At 43.7% G+C, this 16,706-nt stretch overlaps 1 protein-coding gene across 1 annotated transcript; it reads right to left on the minus strand.

Moving 5' to 3' along the window:
- Positions 1-6,089: 6,089 nt before the first annotated feature.
- On the minus strand, positions 6,090-15,954 carry STC1 (stanniocalcin 1; the record flags this gene model as incomplete). Its single annotated transcript, XM_082842028.1, has 4 exons — positions 15,565-15,954; positions 13,404-13,546; positions 12,479-12,690; positions 6,090-6,360 (listed from the first exon to the last, which is right to left on the minus strand). Exons 1-4 carry the CDS (start codon positions 15,680-15,682, stop codon positions 6,090-6,092), a joined length of 744 nt encoding a protein of 247 aa, XP_082698154.1. The 5' UTR covers positions 15,683-15,954.
- Between the last annotated feature and the right edge of the window lie 752 nt (positions 15,955-16,706).

Genomic DNA, 16,706 nt, shown 5'->3' on the forward strand with positions numbered 1-16,706 from the left:
ATGAAAACGAGTTTGGGGAGAAGAATATTCATTAGCAGGAATGATAGGTGTGAAGTTAATATGTCAAAATAATGAGGCGGAAAAGGTCATGGTGTCTTTGGGGGAAGAATGAGAAATCAGCATTAACGAAATCTAGAATGCATACTGGAAAGAAGGGCCCAGATTTTGAGAGGCTTAAATTTGAAGTCAAGATGCCTGATTTTTGTCCTTTAGGCAGTGGGGAGCTACTAAAGCAAGGAAGTGAAATGATCATACTTGCTGTTTAGTAAGATCCTTGTCGTGGCTGTGTGGAGGCCTCTAGGATTGAGGAACGGATTCAGTTATGTCAGAACAACTGGGACCTTGCTACTCGAATTATCCTCCGTGGAGTATCAGCTTCAATAGCAGCGTCACCTGGGAGCATGTGAGAAATGCAGACTCTTGGGCCTCACCCAGAGTCACTGAATCATTTTAACGAGATTCCCAGGTGATACGTGTGCATGGTAAATCGGAAGCTATGTTGATAGGTAGTGCTTATGGCATTCATGTAGGACCCATGGGAGGGATGACCTGAACTTTTTCCTTCTCTTATACCACAGATTCACAAACCACTCCATGATCTTTTTATCCCCGTTTTTGAAATGCTGGGGGAAATCTTTAAATGCATATTTCAATAATTTGAGAAATTTTGAAAATTCTTTTAAGCCATGGCTTTTGGAAACATTTTTGTCACAGGTTGTTAATGTACGAGTGGGTTCAGGGAGGCATGCACAAGAGACTCTTATATCTGTGCTATCTTATTTCTGAAGCTTGGTGATGGGATGCAGGTGTTCATATATTAAAATTTGCTGTTTTATGTAGGTTGCAATATTTTATCATTCATATTCATAAACTCTTGATTCAACAGTAATTTTTAGTGATGTACAAAGGGAAAAGGGCAAGAAACTTCATCCAATATGGTACCTCAAGACTCATGTCAGGGGTGGGAGAACATAAATGATGGTGGTAATATTCGTGTGAATAGTAATAGTTACATTTGCTGAGTGTCTCCTAGATACTCTTTTGGGTATACTCACTATGTGCTAGACACCATTTTAAGTGCTTTATATATAACTCACTGAATGCTCATGACCACTCTAGGTGGTAGGACCTATTATTTATCATGATTTCATAGGGACATATTTTTTAAAATTTTATCAAAGTATAGTTGAATGATAATGTTGTGTTAATTTCTGCTGTATACCACAGTGATTCAGTTATACCCATGTATGCATTCTTTTTCCTATTCTTTTCCATGATGGCTTATCACAGGATATTGAATATAGTTTCCTGTGCTATACAGTAGGACTTTGTTGTTTACCCATTCTATATATAATAGTTTTTGCATCTGTTAATCTCAAACTCCCACTTCATCCCTCCCCCACCCCCCATTCCCCTTGGCAACCACAAGTCTATTCTCTATGTCTGTATGTTTCTGTTTCATAGATAAGTTCATTTATTTTGTATTTTAGATTCCATATATAAGCGATATCATATGGTATTTGTATTTCCCTTTCTGACTTACTTCACTTAGTATGACAATCTCTAGGTCCATCCATGTTGCTGCAAATGGCATTATTTCATTCTTTTTTATGGCTGAGTAGTATTCCATTGTATATATGTGCCACATCTTCTTTATGCATTCATCTGTCAATGGACATTTAGGTTGTTTCCGTGACTTGGCTATTGTAAATAGTGCTGCTATGAACATAAGGGTTCATGTATCTTTTTGAATTATAGTTTTGTCTGGATATATGCCCAGGAGTGAAACTGCTGGATGATATGGCAACTTTATTTTTAGTTTCTTGAGGAACCTCCGTACTGTTTTCCATAGTGGCTGCACCAAATTACATTCCCACCGACAGCGTAGAACTGTTCTCATAAGGATATGTTCATAGATGGAAAAAAAAAGTGTGAAGATGTTAGATACCTGGCCCAAGGCCACAAACTAGAATTTGGACTCAGTTCCCGGAAATCCCAGGTCTAAGTTCTTAATCACTACACTATAGTATAGTATGTACACAGCCTCTCTGCATAAATAGATATTGATTGAAGACGATTGAGGATAAAGGATCATAATGAAATAAATGTACTCTTTTTCCTCGGCCAGGTCAGAGCAAAGCAAATGCAATACATTTTTGGCTTTGGGGAGACAATTCTCATAGCATTTGTTAGCTGTCTTCTGTATATCTAAACTTGGGAAAATGCAGTTTGGAGCTAGAAATGAATGATATTGAGAAACATCCCATTTGAATTTAAAATATGGAGAAAATCCACTCATTAAAAAATAAACTATATAAGACGTCTCTTTGAAACATCTACACTGCACAAGTCCCCAATTTTCTGTGACTGAACTTGTAACCTTCCTTCTAGACCCACGTAAATGTAATTCTGTTGGAAATCTTTTCCCCATTTTCCAAGATGGGCCACCTCCTCCTTTCATTCACGTCCCCTCTACCTGTGATGATAATAATAATAATAGCTGACACTTAATACATTACGGTGTGTTGAACATGTTGTTAGCACTTAACTTATTTTATCTTCTTCTAACAGCCCCATGGACAGTTATCACTCTCCTCATTTTACAGAGGAAGAAACTGATGTATTTTGAGATTAAGTAACTTGTCTGACATCATGCAGAGACAGAATTCAAATTTCAGTAGTCTGACCCTGGAGCTGGATCTTCAGCACCACAGAGCTATCTGCCTCCCTCCCCACATGGATTCAATTGTCTTTTCCCCTCTTCTGACTCTTTCTAAATCATTCATTAAAGTATTGAGTGTATCTTGCGAATTGGGTTTTCTTTCCAGTGCTGGGAATGCATTGGTGAACAAGCAAAGGTGCTTCCCCTCTCGGCAAAGGGTGGAGGGCAACATCTTCTAGAAAGTGAGAACAGCATAATTAATGGTGTGGAAGGGAGAGAGTGAACAGTCCTTCCCAGAGCTCCTTCATGGATGGAGTGTAGAGTTCACTGAACAGAAGGGTGAGTCTTGAGGCTGGAGAGCTGAGCAGAGCCGGACCATAAAGCTTCTTCTCACGTTGTAAGGAGTTTGGGTTGCAGTTTTACTGTGAGGGTAATGGTTTTGAGGGCATTCGGAGAATGTGCATTTAAAGTATATGCATTTACATATTGGCACTTATTTAGCGACTTTAAAGAAACTAATCAGCCATTAACTTCATGTTCAGAAAGTCTCATTCAAGAAGTTTTTTTAAAGAATAACAATGAAAGACATTGGGGAAAAAAAAACCCAATAAAACGTAACACTTTATTATTATTTGTTATCTTAGAAGGAATTCACCAAAGGCTTCATATTATGCTATGGCATCTTTAATTATAAAAATAAGCAAATAAAATAACTTGCATCTGTCATTACCATGATATGTTTCATAACCTTTATATGCACATGGAGCTTAAAAATGTAATTTAACAATAAATAATGACATATACCAGATATGCTCACTGTTTATTCCAGTACTCAGCCAAAAACCTAAATATCATTTAAATTATAAATACATAATGCAAATATAATGGCACAAAAATGTCTAAAGTGCAACCAAATCACAAGAGAAGAATCATGCAAACTGGTCTAGGTCAGCCCCGGAATCACTCTGTGCAGCAAACACAAGACAAAGCTTTGGAAGTTTAAGGGGGACTTGGAGGGAGCAGGATGGGAAGAAGAGAAGCAAAAAACTAGCAACATTGTGAGAACTGCTTCTTTCCATATGCGTAGATATATGTATTATAGATACATATATAAATATTATTGTGGGGAGAAAAGGAGGGGGGTACCACGGTTTGAAGAGGTCACAGCAAATCAAAGAGAATCCACTGGACGGAAGTAAGAGAGAATTTTGTTAGGAATACTCATGAACTACTCGTTGCATTGGGGTCCTGGCTTAGTGGGTTTGAGAAATGGACACAACACACAAAACTGTAATAGCTTTTCTGGTTTGGAGAAGCCAGCCTTGCCTGCAGGGGAGGAATGGGTGAGGGAGGGAGAGGGATAGTCAACTTAGAGTATGATCTACCTGATTTCCAAGAGGCTAAGGCAGTGTCCATATGTTTGGGGACCTGGGGATGGGACAGTTCTGAGTATAAAAATGCTCTTAACAATCTGATGTCAGCACGCTGAGAGGCTGTGTGGGGACAAAGGCAGCCACGCTTGTGCTGCTGCTGGGTCTGTTGCATTCGCTCTTGGTCCTTGAGCAGCACGTTACTGGTTTTAAAGGCTTTGTGGTAAAGTTGTATTGCTTTTCGTTTTTCTGGGGATGTGCCCTCCCTCCTCCCACCAGCATCCCTAACACTCGATTTGGGCAAATCTGGAGTTTATCCTAGTGAGAGTCAAGCACCAATGGTTTCTACCTAAGCGAGTTTGGAGTGGCCCTTACAGTCCTACCCCTCCTCCCTCTTCCTCTCTCAACATTGACCTTTGGTGGGCAGTGACGCTCCTAAGGGACTGTTGGGTTCAAGGACAGTGACCCTGAGAAACTACTGTTGTTCATAGCTAGGTTAATCATTTGGCTTTGGTGGTCGCCATCTTGTAAACATCACGGCAGAAATGATCAAACCGCCAGCTCTTTTTTTTCCTCTTTCTTTCTTTTTTTTTTTTTCTTTTTTCTTTTTTGCAATCCTACAGAGATGGCCCAGCTGCCAGGACTACTTTGGCAGGCAGCGTGCTACAGGACAAAAATGTAAGAGGAGTCTATTAAGGCTGGACAGCCCAGGGTTATTTATACCCCCTCAGCCCCAAGTCCCCCAAACTAAAGACCCAAAGGCTGATTGACTCATTCCTGATTGAGTTAAGGGAAAGCCTCCTACCCCATCATCAGGCTGCCAGAGTACCAGGCACTGATGAAAGGCAGAAAGTCAAGAACTGCCACTTCCCAAGGTATAGCAGGCCTTATCACACTCTAAGTGGTCCAAGCCCAAAGGGATGCTCTTTTTGGTTCCTGTAATTCTCAGTTGGATGTGACAGAGCTGTTTCAGGAGAGGTCTAAGTCAAGAGTAGCCTCTGGGTTGAGGTGGGCTGGGAGATTAACATCTTGCCTGGGGTCCTTCAGATAAACCTGTTGGTTTTTCCTATCTCATACAGGCCCATCTTAAGTTTTGATGTTGAATAAAACTACTTCTACCCCCTTAGTTATAAAAAAGGCCACAAGGAGCATTTATGTGGATATCTGGAAGTGAGATAGTTATTCCATTCCCAGGAAAAGAAAAATAAAGCTAAGTTACAAAACTAAATCTATATGCAATAAAGTTATTATATACTGCTTTGTTGAAGCAGAGTCCTCTGGAATTTATGTACAGTACATTAGTTTTCACCTGTTTATATTCCACAGTTAGACCTTAAGATTCTCTGGATTTAAGACAATTGTTAAAGATACTTTTAAAGCTCTGAGCAGTTACAGTACATAGAGATGTTAGCTTTTTGTTTTTCATTAGATGCAAGAAGAGGCAGGCTCCAAGTCTGGTTGGAGAGCCAGGCTTGAGCAATTTGGTAAATGTGTTGGGAAGGAGATTAGACATTGAGGATCAAGACCGTAAGACACTAGCTCATGAGAGATCAAGAATTCAAATATGACATTCATATTCGTCCATGGCCAGCACAGATTCATAACACGAATTCCACTGAGCATCTTTATGAGCGTTTTAAGACATGCATTTAAATTAAGTTGCTTCTTACCAGCTAACTCTACTGGGGCAACCATTCTAAAGGGTTCCACATCTTCAAATGACAAAGTCTGGGGAATTACATGAATGTTTTGTGTTTGAGAGTCATTGGAGGGGAGCTGGGAAAAGACCTGGTAGAGGAAAGTGGTAAAAGAGACCACTTTCTCCTGAGGAGAGGCAGAAAAGATCACACGTGTTCTGTTGGTGAGAATGCCGCCATTGAAGAATGTTGAGAGATTGATTACAGAAGCCTAGTTTCATGCAATTTTTTTTTTAAGGGGGGGATAGAAAATAGGAACTACTTAAAAAAAATCAAACCAGGCACAGTACACTCGAAGTTGGTGAGCGAACACCCTTAAAATGATCGTAGTTTGGTGAGGTTGTGAATACCTCTCCCCGGCTATGCACTCTCGTGGGAGGTGCGTTTGATGAGGGAGGGAGAGGCCACCTCACCTCGGAGGCTCCTGAGGAGGACTTTCAGCTTCTGTGGCTCGTTGGCACGCCTCCTGTTGAAGTCAGCTCGCTGGTGTGTGTGGGCACAGTGGTCTGTCTGCAGGATGTGAAAGAGGCTGGCCATGTTGGGTCCGATTTTCTCCATCAGGCTGTCTCTGATTGTGCTGACTGTGTCTTCGTCACATTCCAGTAGGCTTCGGACAAGTCTGTTATAGTATCTGCATTGGGAAAGAGAGGGTCATTCAGTGAGAGCAAGGCAAGACCCAGGCTTTCATCTGGGCTCCAGTCAACACCCGTCCTGAATGGCCAGATGAAGCACCCACAAATAGTTGCCTCAGCTGAAGGTGGCTTTTGCTTCTAACCTTTAGGCAGTGTCTTCTTAGTGTGAGTGCTTGCGCTGCCTGGATTTACCACCCAGTGCAAGACAGCTCTGTGTTCACGTTTCGAGCTCAGGAGACTGAGATCGTACTTTGAATAGGCGGCTCGTGGCGATGTCTAAAATGTTTAGAAAGAGAGAATCGTGGAGCTAGATGGGATCACAGAGACGATTTAATGACTCTTTCATCATTTCATTGTATAGAGAAGAAACTAAGGTGGGAGAGCCGAAGTGACTTGTCTGAGGTCATACAGTGGGCTAGTGGTCGAAGCAGGACTTAGTCAAATGTATGAGGTGACCCAACCCTCACACTTATGTTTTAATAGTCATTGCACATGGATGCAATCGTTTGCAGTTATTTTGGTGCCTCTTTGCGATCTTTCTTTTTCTTGGTGGTGTGTGTGTGTGTGTGCATATTCTGATTAATTTCTATCTTTTTTTTTTTGCCGTGCCGAGTGGCATGTGGGATTTTAGTTCCCTAACCAGGGATCAAACCCGTGCCCCCTGCAGTGGAAGTGTGGAGCCCTAACCACTGGACTGCCAGGGAAGTCCCTACATTTCTGTTTTTAAAGGAGATCCCTGTCTTCAGTATCTCATGCATTTTTCTACTCAGTCTAATTTCCCTGTCATACACTTGGCTAGCCTCTCTGAAGGCTATTGTCTCACCTCATTTTCAGTCTTCTTGCAAAGGTATGTTGCAGTCAGAGGGCCAGATGCCAGGCAACAAGGATATTTAAATAGAAAGATTGGTGATCCTTAGTGGTGTGTGCTTCAATAGTTTCAAGAAGCCTTCTCCCACTGCTCTAGATTGTGCTGCCCTCTCCTTTTTTGGGATGTTTTATAGATATTGGGTTACCATCGTACAGGTCAGCATTTGATGGTTTATTGATGGTTTTATCTTCCTGACTAGGCTGTAAACTTATTGAAAGCAGGACATGTGTCCTTATTCTTTGTATCCCTCATGTGCCATGTCCTAGGGCTATAGTGCCTGCACACTGTCATTTTGTTGATTTATTTTGTGGCCACTGAGATAATGGAGCTTTCAAAATAGAGTTCTTTCCAATGTCATGATTCCCCAAAGAAAAAATTATCTGTAGGTCTTTTGGTAAGTTTTACAAAAGAATTTATGTTTGGTATAAATTTCCTTCATCTTTGGTGCAAGTTCTTTAAGCCTCCAAAATGCTGCAGCTAACTGTTACGGCTCAGAAAGGGTAAAACTGTCTCAATATATTTTTTTTCCTGAAGACCATGGTTTAATCATTTAAAATAGTCACAGGACATGTTTCCACACATAAGGTGACAGTGAAGAAGATGTGAAAACAATTGTGTAAATGTTGTACAGCAAATAGTCCTAGGCAATACCCCCTTTGATGCAGGTTTTTGAAAAATCAGTACATATGGGTTAGACAGCATGGAAACTACCAAAAAAAAGATGGAGTCTTTTATGACATAGAGAACACACTTAAACCTTGTCATTGACCTTTCATCAGTAAACTCTCTAATAGTTAAGGCATATAAATTACTCATCCTATTATTTGGGAGGACACTTCGGGTATTTCCCAATTTGAATTGGGATGCATTTGCTCCATTTCGAGGTGGCAGTTGTCAGAACCCATTAGCTCTGTGTTCACTAATTAGGGACTGTCCTAATGACGGTGGTCTGCAGCATTTATGTGGAGAGACCCTTTCCTCAGAGGAGCCCTAGGACTGCCGGACCACAAGATCTGCCGTGAAAAGAAACCTGTTTATTTTTAACTCACCTCACAGAGCACAGGATCAAACATCTTTCCAGAATAACTTAACCCCCCAGAGAGGTCCTTTCAAGGATGTACAGTAAATAGAGTGGAATGTGGGCACTGAAGCAAAGCCATCACCCTTCTGTGAGGGAGCAGAACCAAGCTGGGGACAGAGGGAGAAATGTGTCTGGGTCTCCGATATAGTCCTGGCTCTACCCCTCCCACGAGGGCGGATTATATCCAGCTGTTGGTAAAACTGGGATTCCCTGGCACAGAGACACATTTTCCAACCCTTTGGAATTATAAAGCACATGAGTCAAAGCAGATCTCACTTGGATGGGGAAATGGGGAGAAAAGTGGTTTTGGAAAAACTGAGAATAAACTACTTTGTACCATTAGCTTCAGACATCTACACACCCACACAGATCCCCAGGCATCTCGTGGGTTCTGCTAGGATGTGGGTCCCCTGGATCTCTTTGTCTATTTCAAACGGTGATTAGATCCTAGAGAAAACGGTTTCTGACCCCTCATCTTCCTGTCCCTCAATAAGGACTTTATAACTTAGAAGTTAACCCTTCCACTTCTAGAAAGAAAGAACTGTTCACACCAAATGATCTTCCAAATGGGCTGGAGAGGATGATCTTTCCTTATATCAACATGGAAAACTCTAGTCTGGATGAAGAAGTCTAACACCAGTAAGGAAACTAAGCTTCTGTAACTAGCCTCACCTCTTTAAGGTCAGACGCGTTCCTCTGGCCCCCACTTTGTCAAAACACCTCTTCTCCATCTCTGAGAGAGCCTACCTTTACTGTTACTTTCTCTGCTGGCCCCGATAGGCCACCTGTTCTTAGTGCTTCTTGAGGATGACCCTTGCCAGCCTGACTGTTCTTAGCGACTCCCCCCAAATCTACCCTTAGCTTCTCCCATGGAGCTGGTTACCTCAGCCAGGGCAGGCTAAGAGAGCTCCTTGGAATAGATAACAGCCATGGCTCCAGTAGCGGCTCCTCCAAGTGTGGGAAACCTATCAGGCTGCCTTGATGACAACACCGTTTGCCTGAGCAAGCAATAGATTAATCCCACACCTCTCTATTGAGGGCCAGAATATGGCATTGACCTCTGGGGTTGTGTGGGCTGATGAGACAGACCTTTCCTATCTCTAAGCCGCTCAGTGAGGTTATTGAAGAGATTTAGCAATTGTCATGTATGCCTTGATCACTGTCTTGGACCAAGGCTTGATGTTACTATAGCTCTTGGTGAGAGCTGTACACAAATTTAATTGTTGATCACCAGGGGGTACATTTATTCCATTCTACGTGGAATTCCATTTTTGGATTGTGGATTTTATCTGCAGGTTTTAGTGGCTGCCATTTTTGAAGTGGAAATCAAATAGCCTGGCTCAGGGCCATGTGAATTGTAGGCTCAACTCTGTCATTCACTAGCTGTGCGACCTTCAGCAGGTCGCCCCTCTCTCTGGGTCTCTGTTCTTTAATCAGTAAAATGAGGCAGTTAGTCTAGATAACCTTTATGGTCATTTCCAGCTATGACATTTTGTGTTTCTGGGGTTTGGTATATACGCACCTTCTCAATTTAACGAAAAAACAGTGCAGCTCTGCTTAAGGCCCATCCTTGGCAGGAAGAGTTACAACTATTTAAGAAGATGCCTTTCTTCATCTTTATGGGGAGTGGTGGTGGGATGTACTCCCGAGACTTAATGGGCTAAGTGTTCAGATCGCCCAGCCTGGAAGGACCCTTTAAAGCATGTTTCTTTCCTCCCCCTTTGAAAATTCCATCACTGACTTCTTTCCTCCGTAAAGAATAAGATCAGATATTCTCCATAGCTACTGTTTCAGCCATGCTTACCCAAATACACACATACTGCCTAGGAACGTTCTGTGTGAAGGTTTATAAATAGTCCTTTGTTTCCCTTGATCAATATTATTCTTCTGTTTCCTGTTCCCTATCCATGCCCTAGAGAGTTGGAAGCTTTGTCAGTTTTCCCATCTGGATCTGGATTGGTTTAATTTCTTCTCAGGCCTCACGCTGTCCAGCCTGCCTGATCAATTGTGCCTGCTTCCCTCATGGTTGAACGTAGAGTTTACAAATTCAGCCAGGGGGACACTCCAGCTCTCCTTTGTGTTCTAAGTGCATTTCTGTCATGGAAAACCCCCCTGTTCTGGCTCCTGGTCCAGTCACAGGCGTTTGGATTCTCCCAGGCCCAAATCTCATGCTAGATAAGTCACAGGAAGGTGGAATGAACCTGTAACTACTTCCTTTCACAATTCTTTGCCAACTGGCACGACGTAGTGTGTATCTATGGTGGGACAGAGGCTGGGAAAGCAGGATGTTTCAGAGGCGTGAGGAGCTTAAATAGAGCAAATCGAGCCCAGCATGGAACCGGAAATCTCTAGCTCTGAGCAGGAATAACATTAGCCAGTTCGAGTGAAGTAACTGGAGGAAGGTGAGAGCTGCATGGAGGATTCTAGTCTTCAAGAGATGACCTTCCTTAATAAGGATGATTCTTCTAAGATGATAAAGGGAGATAACGAGACTCCTGTGACCCTTTCCTAAAGGTGGTGAAAACAAGGCACCTACTGAAAAGAACAACGGCCTGGTTAAAAACTCCTATTACTAGTCTCTTCTTAGATTGTTCGGATCACCGGTCCAGAATCTGTATTCTCCTTTCTGTAAGACCTCCTCTTCCTAATGCAAGACGCTACCTCAGTTGAATTAGAGATGTTAGTATTGTCTCAAAACTGGCCACAGGCCATATTATAGATCATGAATTGTCACTGGACCATTAAAGATCAAAACTTAGAATAACGACTGTGCTAACATATTCCTGCCCCCCAGCTACCACATAAACACATACATAAAGAGACAGGGCACTTGAGATAAATGCTGAATTTGATTTTCCTGTTCTCAGAAAATCAGGACCATGACAGAGTCACTTTCAAGGACTGAACAAACGATTTTTATAAACTGACATGAGGTTCCGAAGAACAATGATGTGTAGTTAAGAGTGAATCAGAAATTTACAAAGTTTAACGTCAGAGGCCTTAACCTTTCCCTGAGGAGGAGCTACTTCTCCCGTTTTCCAGTTGCATGTATGTACATGACTAACCCACTGGTAAGCCCCAGAAGGACTAGGTTATTGCCAGTATCTGAAGAAGGGTGGCAGCATCTGGCTAGGAAATTAATCAGGTAAGTCTGCGTTAGCGCTCCTGTGGTCAGAATAGCACATTAAGGTCTGATCTTTGTGAATATGTGCAGATTTGGCTGGAGAGTCAAAGAATCATAGCACTTCAGGACTAGGAGTCAAGTCAGTGGCATCACAGTAGGCTGAACTTGACCGTTCTGCACTGCCCCTACCATGCCTCCATGCTAGCCCCATCAGCACCTTTCTGAACCTGATCACGGATGGGGAAGCCCAGGTCTTGCCAGGAAACTTTCTACGCCTTGGAATGAGCATGTCTGCCATCTCATGTCTTAGATGTTCACTCCTGGCTGGTAAAGACAGTGAGTCAAGGGCACAGAAAGGCACGATGCTCAGATATTACTAGCTCAGGGGCTTGGGATCCGTTTAGAATACTAAGATGAGAATGTGATCCGGGGAGTCACCAGAACACCCTTCCGGGAAATCTTGGACTAGACAAATGGGATAACAGACCTGGAAGGGACCATGGGAATCATCTCGTCTAGCCACTTCACTTTTCACAGAGGAAATTTGAGTCCCACCAAAGTCAGATGGTTCGCTCTGGGCTACCCGGCGAAATATCTGATTGGGCTTAGGATGGACTCAAATATATGCAGTTTTAAAACTCTGCCTTATGACATTTGACCAAGGTTTTCATAATGGCCAACTGTACTGTGCATAGTCATGATTTCAGCCCAATCTGATGTCTCAGAATCTTGTTTCCATAAACTTCACAATTCCCTTCAGGCTTATGGAAGGAAATAGACAATGCACCCAGGGATGCTGCCGATGAAGTTTTCTATTAGCTGCATGGAGAGACTTTTCCTATAACAGTGAAAAAAAAAAAAATCCAGGCTGCTTGAGCTGTCACAACCAATCACAAACATATTTTTTTCCTGCAAAAGCTGGGAAGACTGCAAGCTAAAATAAGAGCATCACTGTGGCAATTTAACTCCTTCTGTGTCTGGTTCTGCCGACCAACCACTCCCCTTCCCCCCCGAAACTGCCAAACGAGTGGACTCATTTTGTACCTGTTGGAGAAGTGATTAGGGAGCTGGACGACTTCCGTGATGGCTTCAGGGTTCCGCTTGGCGACACTACACACGTTCAGCTTGCTGTAGCACTCCTCCTGCACCTCGGCAATCATCCTCTGGAAAGTGGAGCACCTCCGAATGGCCAGGAAGACCTTGGAGGTGACCCCGTTGGCGATGCACTTTAAGCTCTCTTTGACAAATGCTTTTCCCTGCCGAGGAAGGGGGGTAGGAGGACAAGATTTAGCTTGAGCTGACAAGAGAGGACAGGGCCTATGCTATGTGGAACTGAAGGGGGCTCACCTCGGCGCTGTCTCGTGGCCCTCTCTGCATGTCCTTGCAATAAGCGAACTGTACCCTGCGACCAGGATTTTTTTAAAAGTCCCTATTCCCTTAGACTACCTTGAGAATTGAGCTACATAGAAATGAAATGCGATGAGAAAAAGAGATGAACCATAAACAACCACCCTTCAGCCTAAAAATAGCCATAATAGAGTTTTGTATTCTTGGGATTGAGATTTGATAACTCAAATCACAAGCTAGTAAAAAAAAAAAAAAACCAAAAAAAAAAAGCTAGTATGCCGGCTCTTCGTGAGAAGAACTTCTTTGTTAGAAGAACATTTTTATTTCCTCTTGAAGAGGCAAAGATTTTCCGCTCATCACCCCTCCCTTAGAAGACAGCCTCTGTCAGCCTGTTACAATTGTGTATTAGAGTGGGTGGAGAGTGGCTTATATAGAACCTATTTCTTGGCCAAAAGTGTGTGTGTGTGTGTGTGTACACACGTTGAGAATTGAGATGAGAATTTAGACTGGGGAGGCTGAGAAGCAGAGCCGGTTCCCTACGAGCCCGGCTCCTAAGAACAATAGCCTCATACACTGTTAAAGACAAGCAGCCAGTTGTGAGCAGGGGTCAAGGTCTCATTACCTGAGTGTCAAATTTAGCAGCGCTGTACAAGAAGGATTTACAGATGTCGTACATCCCATCTGTGTCACAGGTGGAGTTTTCCAGGCATGCAAAAGCTCCACAGCCAACCTGCAGAGCGCTGTTGAGGCAGCGAACCACTTCAGCTGAAAGAGACAAATCCATCCAATCTGGGTCAAACGGTGAGGACAGTCTGGAGGGATCAAGCTGATGTGGAGGCAAAATTCAAGCAAAAGGGGTCGGAAGAACTTATCCTAGAAGTCTGGGATGGGGCCAGTAGATAGAACCCTTCCGAGCGGGGTGGGAGTGAAGAAGAGGGGACAGACAGATCCCTTTTGCTTATAAGAACCGGAGAACATGGAGGAAGGGAATGAGTTTTCCCTCGGAGATACACTCTCTTGGTCTCACCGTTACACACAGTTTGGGTGGCTGGAAAAGTAAGGTTGGAGTGTGAGGCATGCCCAGTGCTTACAGCAGCTCTGCAGAGTCCAAGGGCATCCCTTAAAGGCTGAAAGCATGGGAAGGTAGATGGTAGTGGTGGGTGGTCAAGTTTAGGAGGAGGAAGGACCAGGGAATCCATTTGGCTTCCAAAAAATACACTCCAGAGTCATAAGGATGGAATTTTGGTCTAAATGGCAGAGAAGAATTTGCCAGGAGTCCACTAGGAGACCCTTCTGATTTAGGGCTTTTAACTTACCTTCCTGTTGGCAGAAAGAAATCTGATCCGTTCATGTTTCATCCCAACCCCCCACTATAGGACAGTGCTTAGAGGTATGCATAATCTCTCTCATATTAAAAGCCTTTTTTTTTTTTTTAAAAAAAAAGAGAGAAACACAGGTGTAGAATAACCAGGCCAAGGCAACACTTGTGCAAGACTGGAAGAAAACCGCAGAGAACTTGCATGAGGCTTTCTACATTCTGGATAAGATCTTCCATAAAAGTAATTTCTCTCCTACAGAAGAGGGGTGTTCTGGCAGGCAGCTCCGCGAGAAATGATCTGCAGCCTTCATACCATAGGAGTCTCCTCTGAGATCAAAAGCACGGTTCGGTTGGGCGGCCCCTCCCCCTCCCACCACCCGCAGCCTCTGGGATGTTACAAGTCATTTCCCTAATTATATATTTCCACGGGTTCAAATGATAACTTTGCTTTAAGCAGTTTTAATATGCATTAGGATTGCTATTGTTTTTGGCAAGCTTGAATTGTGAATCACTGCATCTCTATAGCAACTAAGTACAAAAGGAAGTGAAGCAAAGCCCTCCTCTCGGCAGGGACCTGTGCTCTTCCGAGGGGAGCAAGCGTCTGCAGCATTTGGACACCTGCGAGCCCATCTTTGCTGACAGTTGGGGGAGAGAGAGCAGTCATGGAAGGGGAGCAAGCTGGACAAGCGAAGTCCAAAGACAGAGGTGTCAATGCCGGCTTCCTAAGGACTCTTTTCCTTTAGAGACCAAGATAATACACAATTAACTGCTCAAGGAGTCAGGGCTAGAGTGAGACCTCTCCCTTGGAGAAATAGCTGCTACGTTTCACAGATACTCTTTTTCGAGGGGCTCTCTAGCCACGGGGCTGTGTGGGGACTGAATGGAGCCCGAGAGAGCAGGGAGGGACAGAAGGAACAGTGTCGAGGGTGGGATGTGTAGGGTTTTCTCTGAATCTGCCCTGGATTTGTCAGACTGGAGGGCTATGGTTCCGTAAATCAGTCTGCAAAGGGAGCTTTCTGTGTGTTCTCTGGAGGGGCAGGGAAGTCAAGTTATAGGGTCTTCAGGGTAAAGAAAGAGGGACAGCATCAGACAAGTCACGTCTCACCTTAAGATCAGCTTCAGCTTCTGGAAAGTATAGAGAGCGCTTTGAAGCATGCCAACATTCAAGTCTTTCCCCCGCCCCCTCCCCCCCAAGAGGGTACGTGCCAGATTTCAGGCAATCAGGCTAGGCTTATGCAATGAAATACCCTCAGCAGAGCGCCCAGCTTCTTCGTTAGTTGCATGCAATTTATTAAACAAAGGAGCTCCACTTCCTAAGGCTATTGGATTACCCTGGCAGTTTATTGCCATCAGGCATGAAGCACATTTATTATCAAGATCAGCCGTCACAGACACAGTTGCAAAAGCGAGAGGCAAATGAGGACAGCTCTTTGGGGGAGAAACCGGTCCTGGGTTTGCCGCTTACCTGAGTTCTGAGCTGCCACCCGGGCTTTCCTGGGGCTCACAGAATCATTCTGCTCCGCCTCATGGGTTGCAGAAGCACTGATCACCAGCACCAGAAGCACTGCTGAGTTTTGGAGCATTCTCTGAGAAGTTTCCGCTAAGTTGTTGGTTTTTTTTTTTTTTTTCCTCCCCCCCCTTTCCTCTTTCCCTCTCCCGGCTCGAGTGAAGATATGGATCTGGATACACTGAGAGCCTAGGTGAGGATTTGATGAGGATCTTTTTGTTGCTGCTGATGCTGCTTCTGCTGGCGCTTTTGCTGCTGCTGCTGCTGCTGCAGTCGCTGCTTCTTGCACCTCTGGCTTTTGCAAACTGGGGGCCCAAGAGCTGCACCCAGGGATTTTATAGCCGTTCTTATCGGTCCTCAGGATCAGGGACCAATCAGGTCCCTCAACTGGTCTGGCCAGCCAATCGGAGGGCATGCTCATTGGGCTGGAGCTGTTTGACTTCTTAGAAATATTTTCCAGCAAATTAAAAGTACCTGCTGCCAATGTCTTATACGTGTGTGTGACTGTGTGTGCAGAGATGTGTGAAAAAGCTATTTTCACAGAATTAAGGGATGACTTTGTATTGATCTAACGAAAGGGAGATCATATGACCATCTCAACAAGGTGCCTTGGGAAATCTATCCATCTCTTTTAAAAAATGTGCTATGGGGAGGAATGGGCAGCACAGGCAGGATGAGTAGTGTGGTCTCTTTCGATTCGAATTTAGCCTCATTATAGCAGTTTTACTATCATTTTCACAGCCCATTCTCTGTGTTGTAAGCTACATACACCATACCTCCCCATCTTCTCAGTTTAAGTATGTTTACAGGTCTGTGAGGCATTTTGGTTGTATGTGGACATCCTGAGTTTTCACATGTATGAGCCCTTGGGAAGGGACATATAGGAGGGGGAAGGGGCCTCATGGACTGGAATATGACAGCTCTGAGCTGTGGCCCGAGTTCCTCTTTTGATTAGCTCTATGACCCTGGTCAATTCCTTTTACCTTGTTCTACCTGTTTCCCGATCTGTCAAATGCCAAAGTTGGAGTCTAGCATTCTTTACGCCTCTAAAACTATGATTCTCTAGTAACACAAATTAACCTCGACTCCATCTTTTTTGT

The sequence above is a fragment of the Leucopleurus acutus genome (genome assembly GCF_964270905.1).
Source record: "Leucopleurus acutus genome assembly, chromosome: 7".
Lineage (NCBI taxonomy): Eukaryota > Metazoa > Chordata > Mammalia > Artiodactyla > Delphinidae > Leucopleurus > Leucopleurus acutus.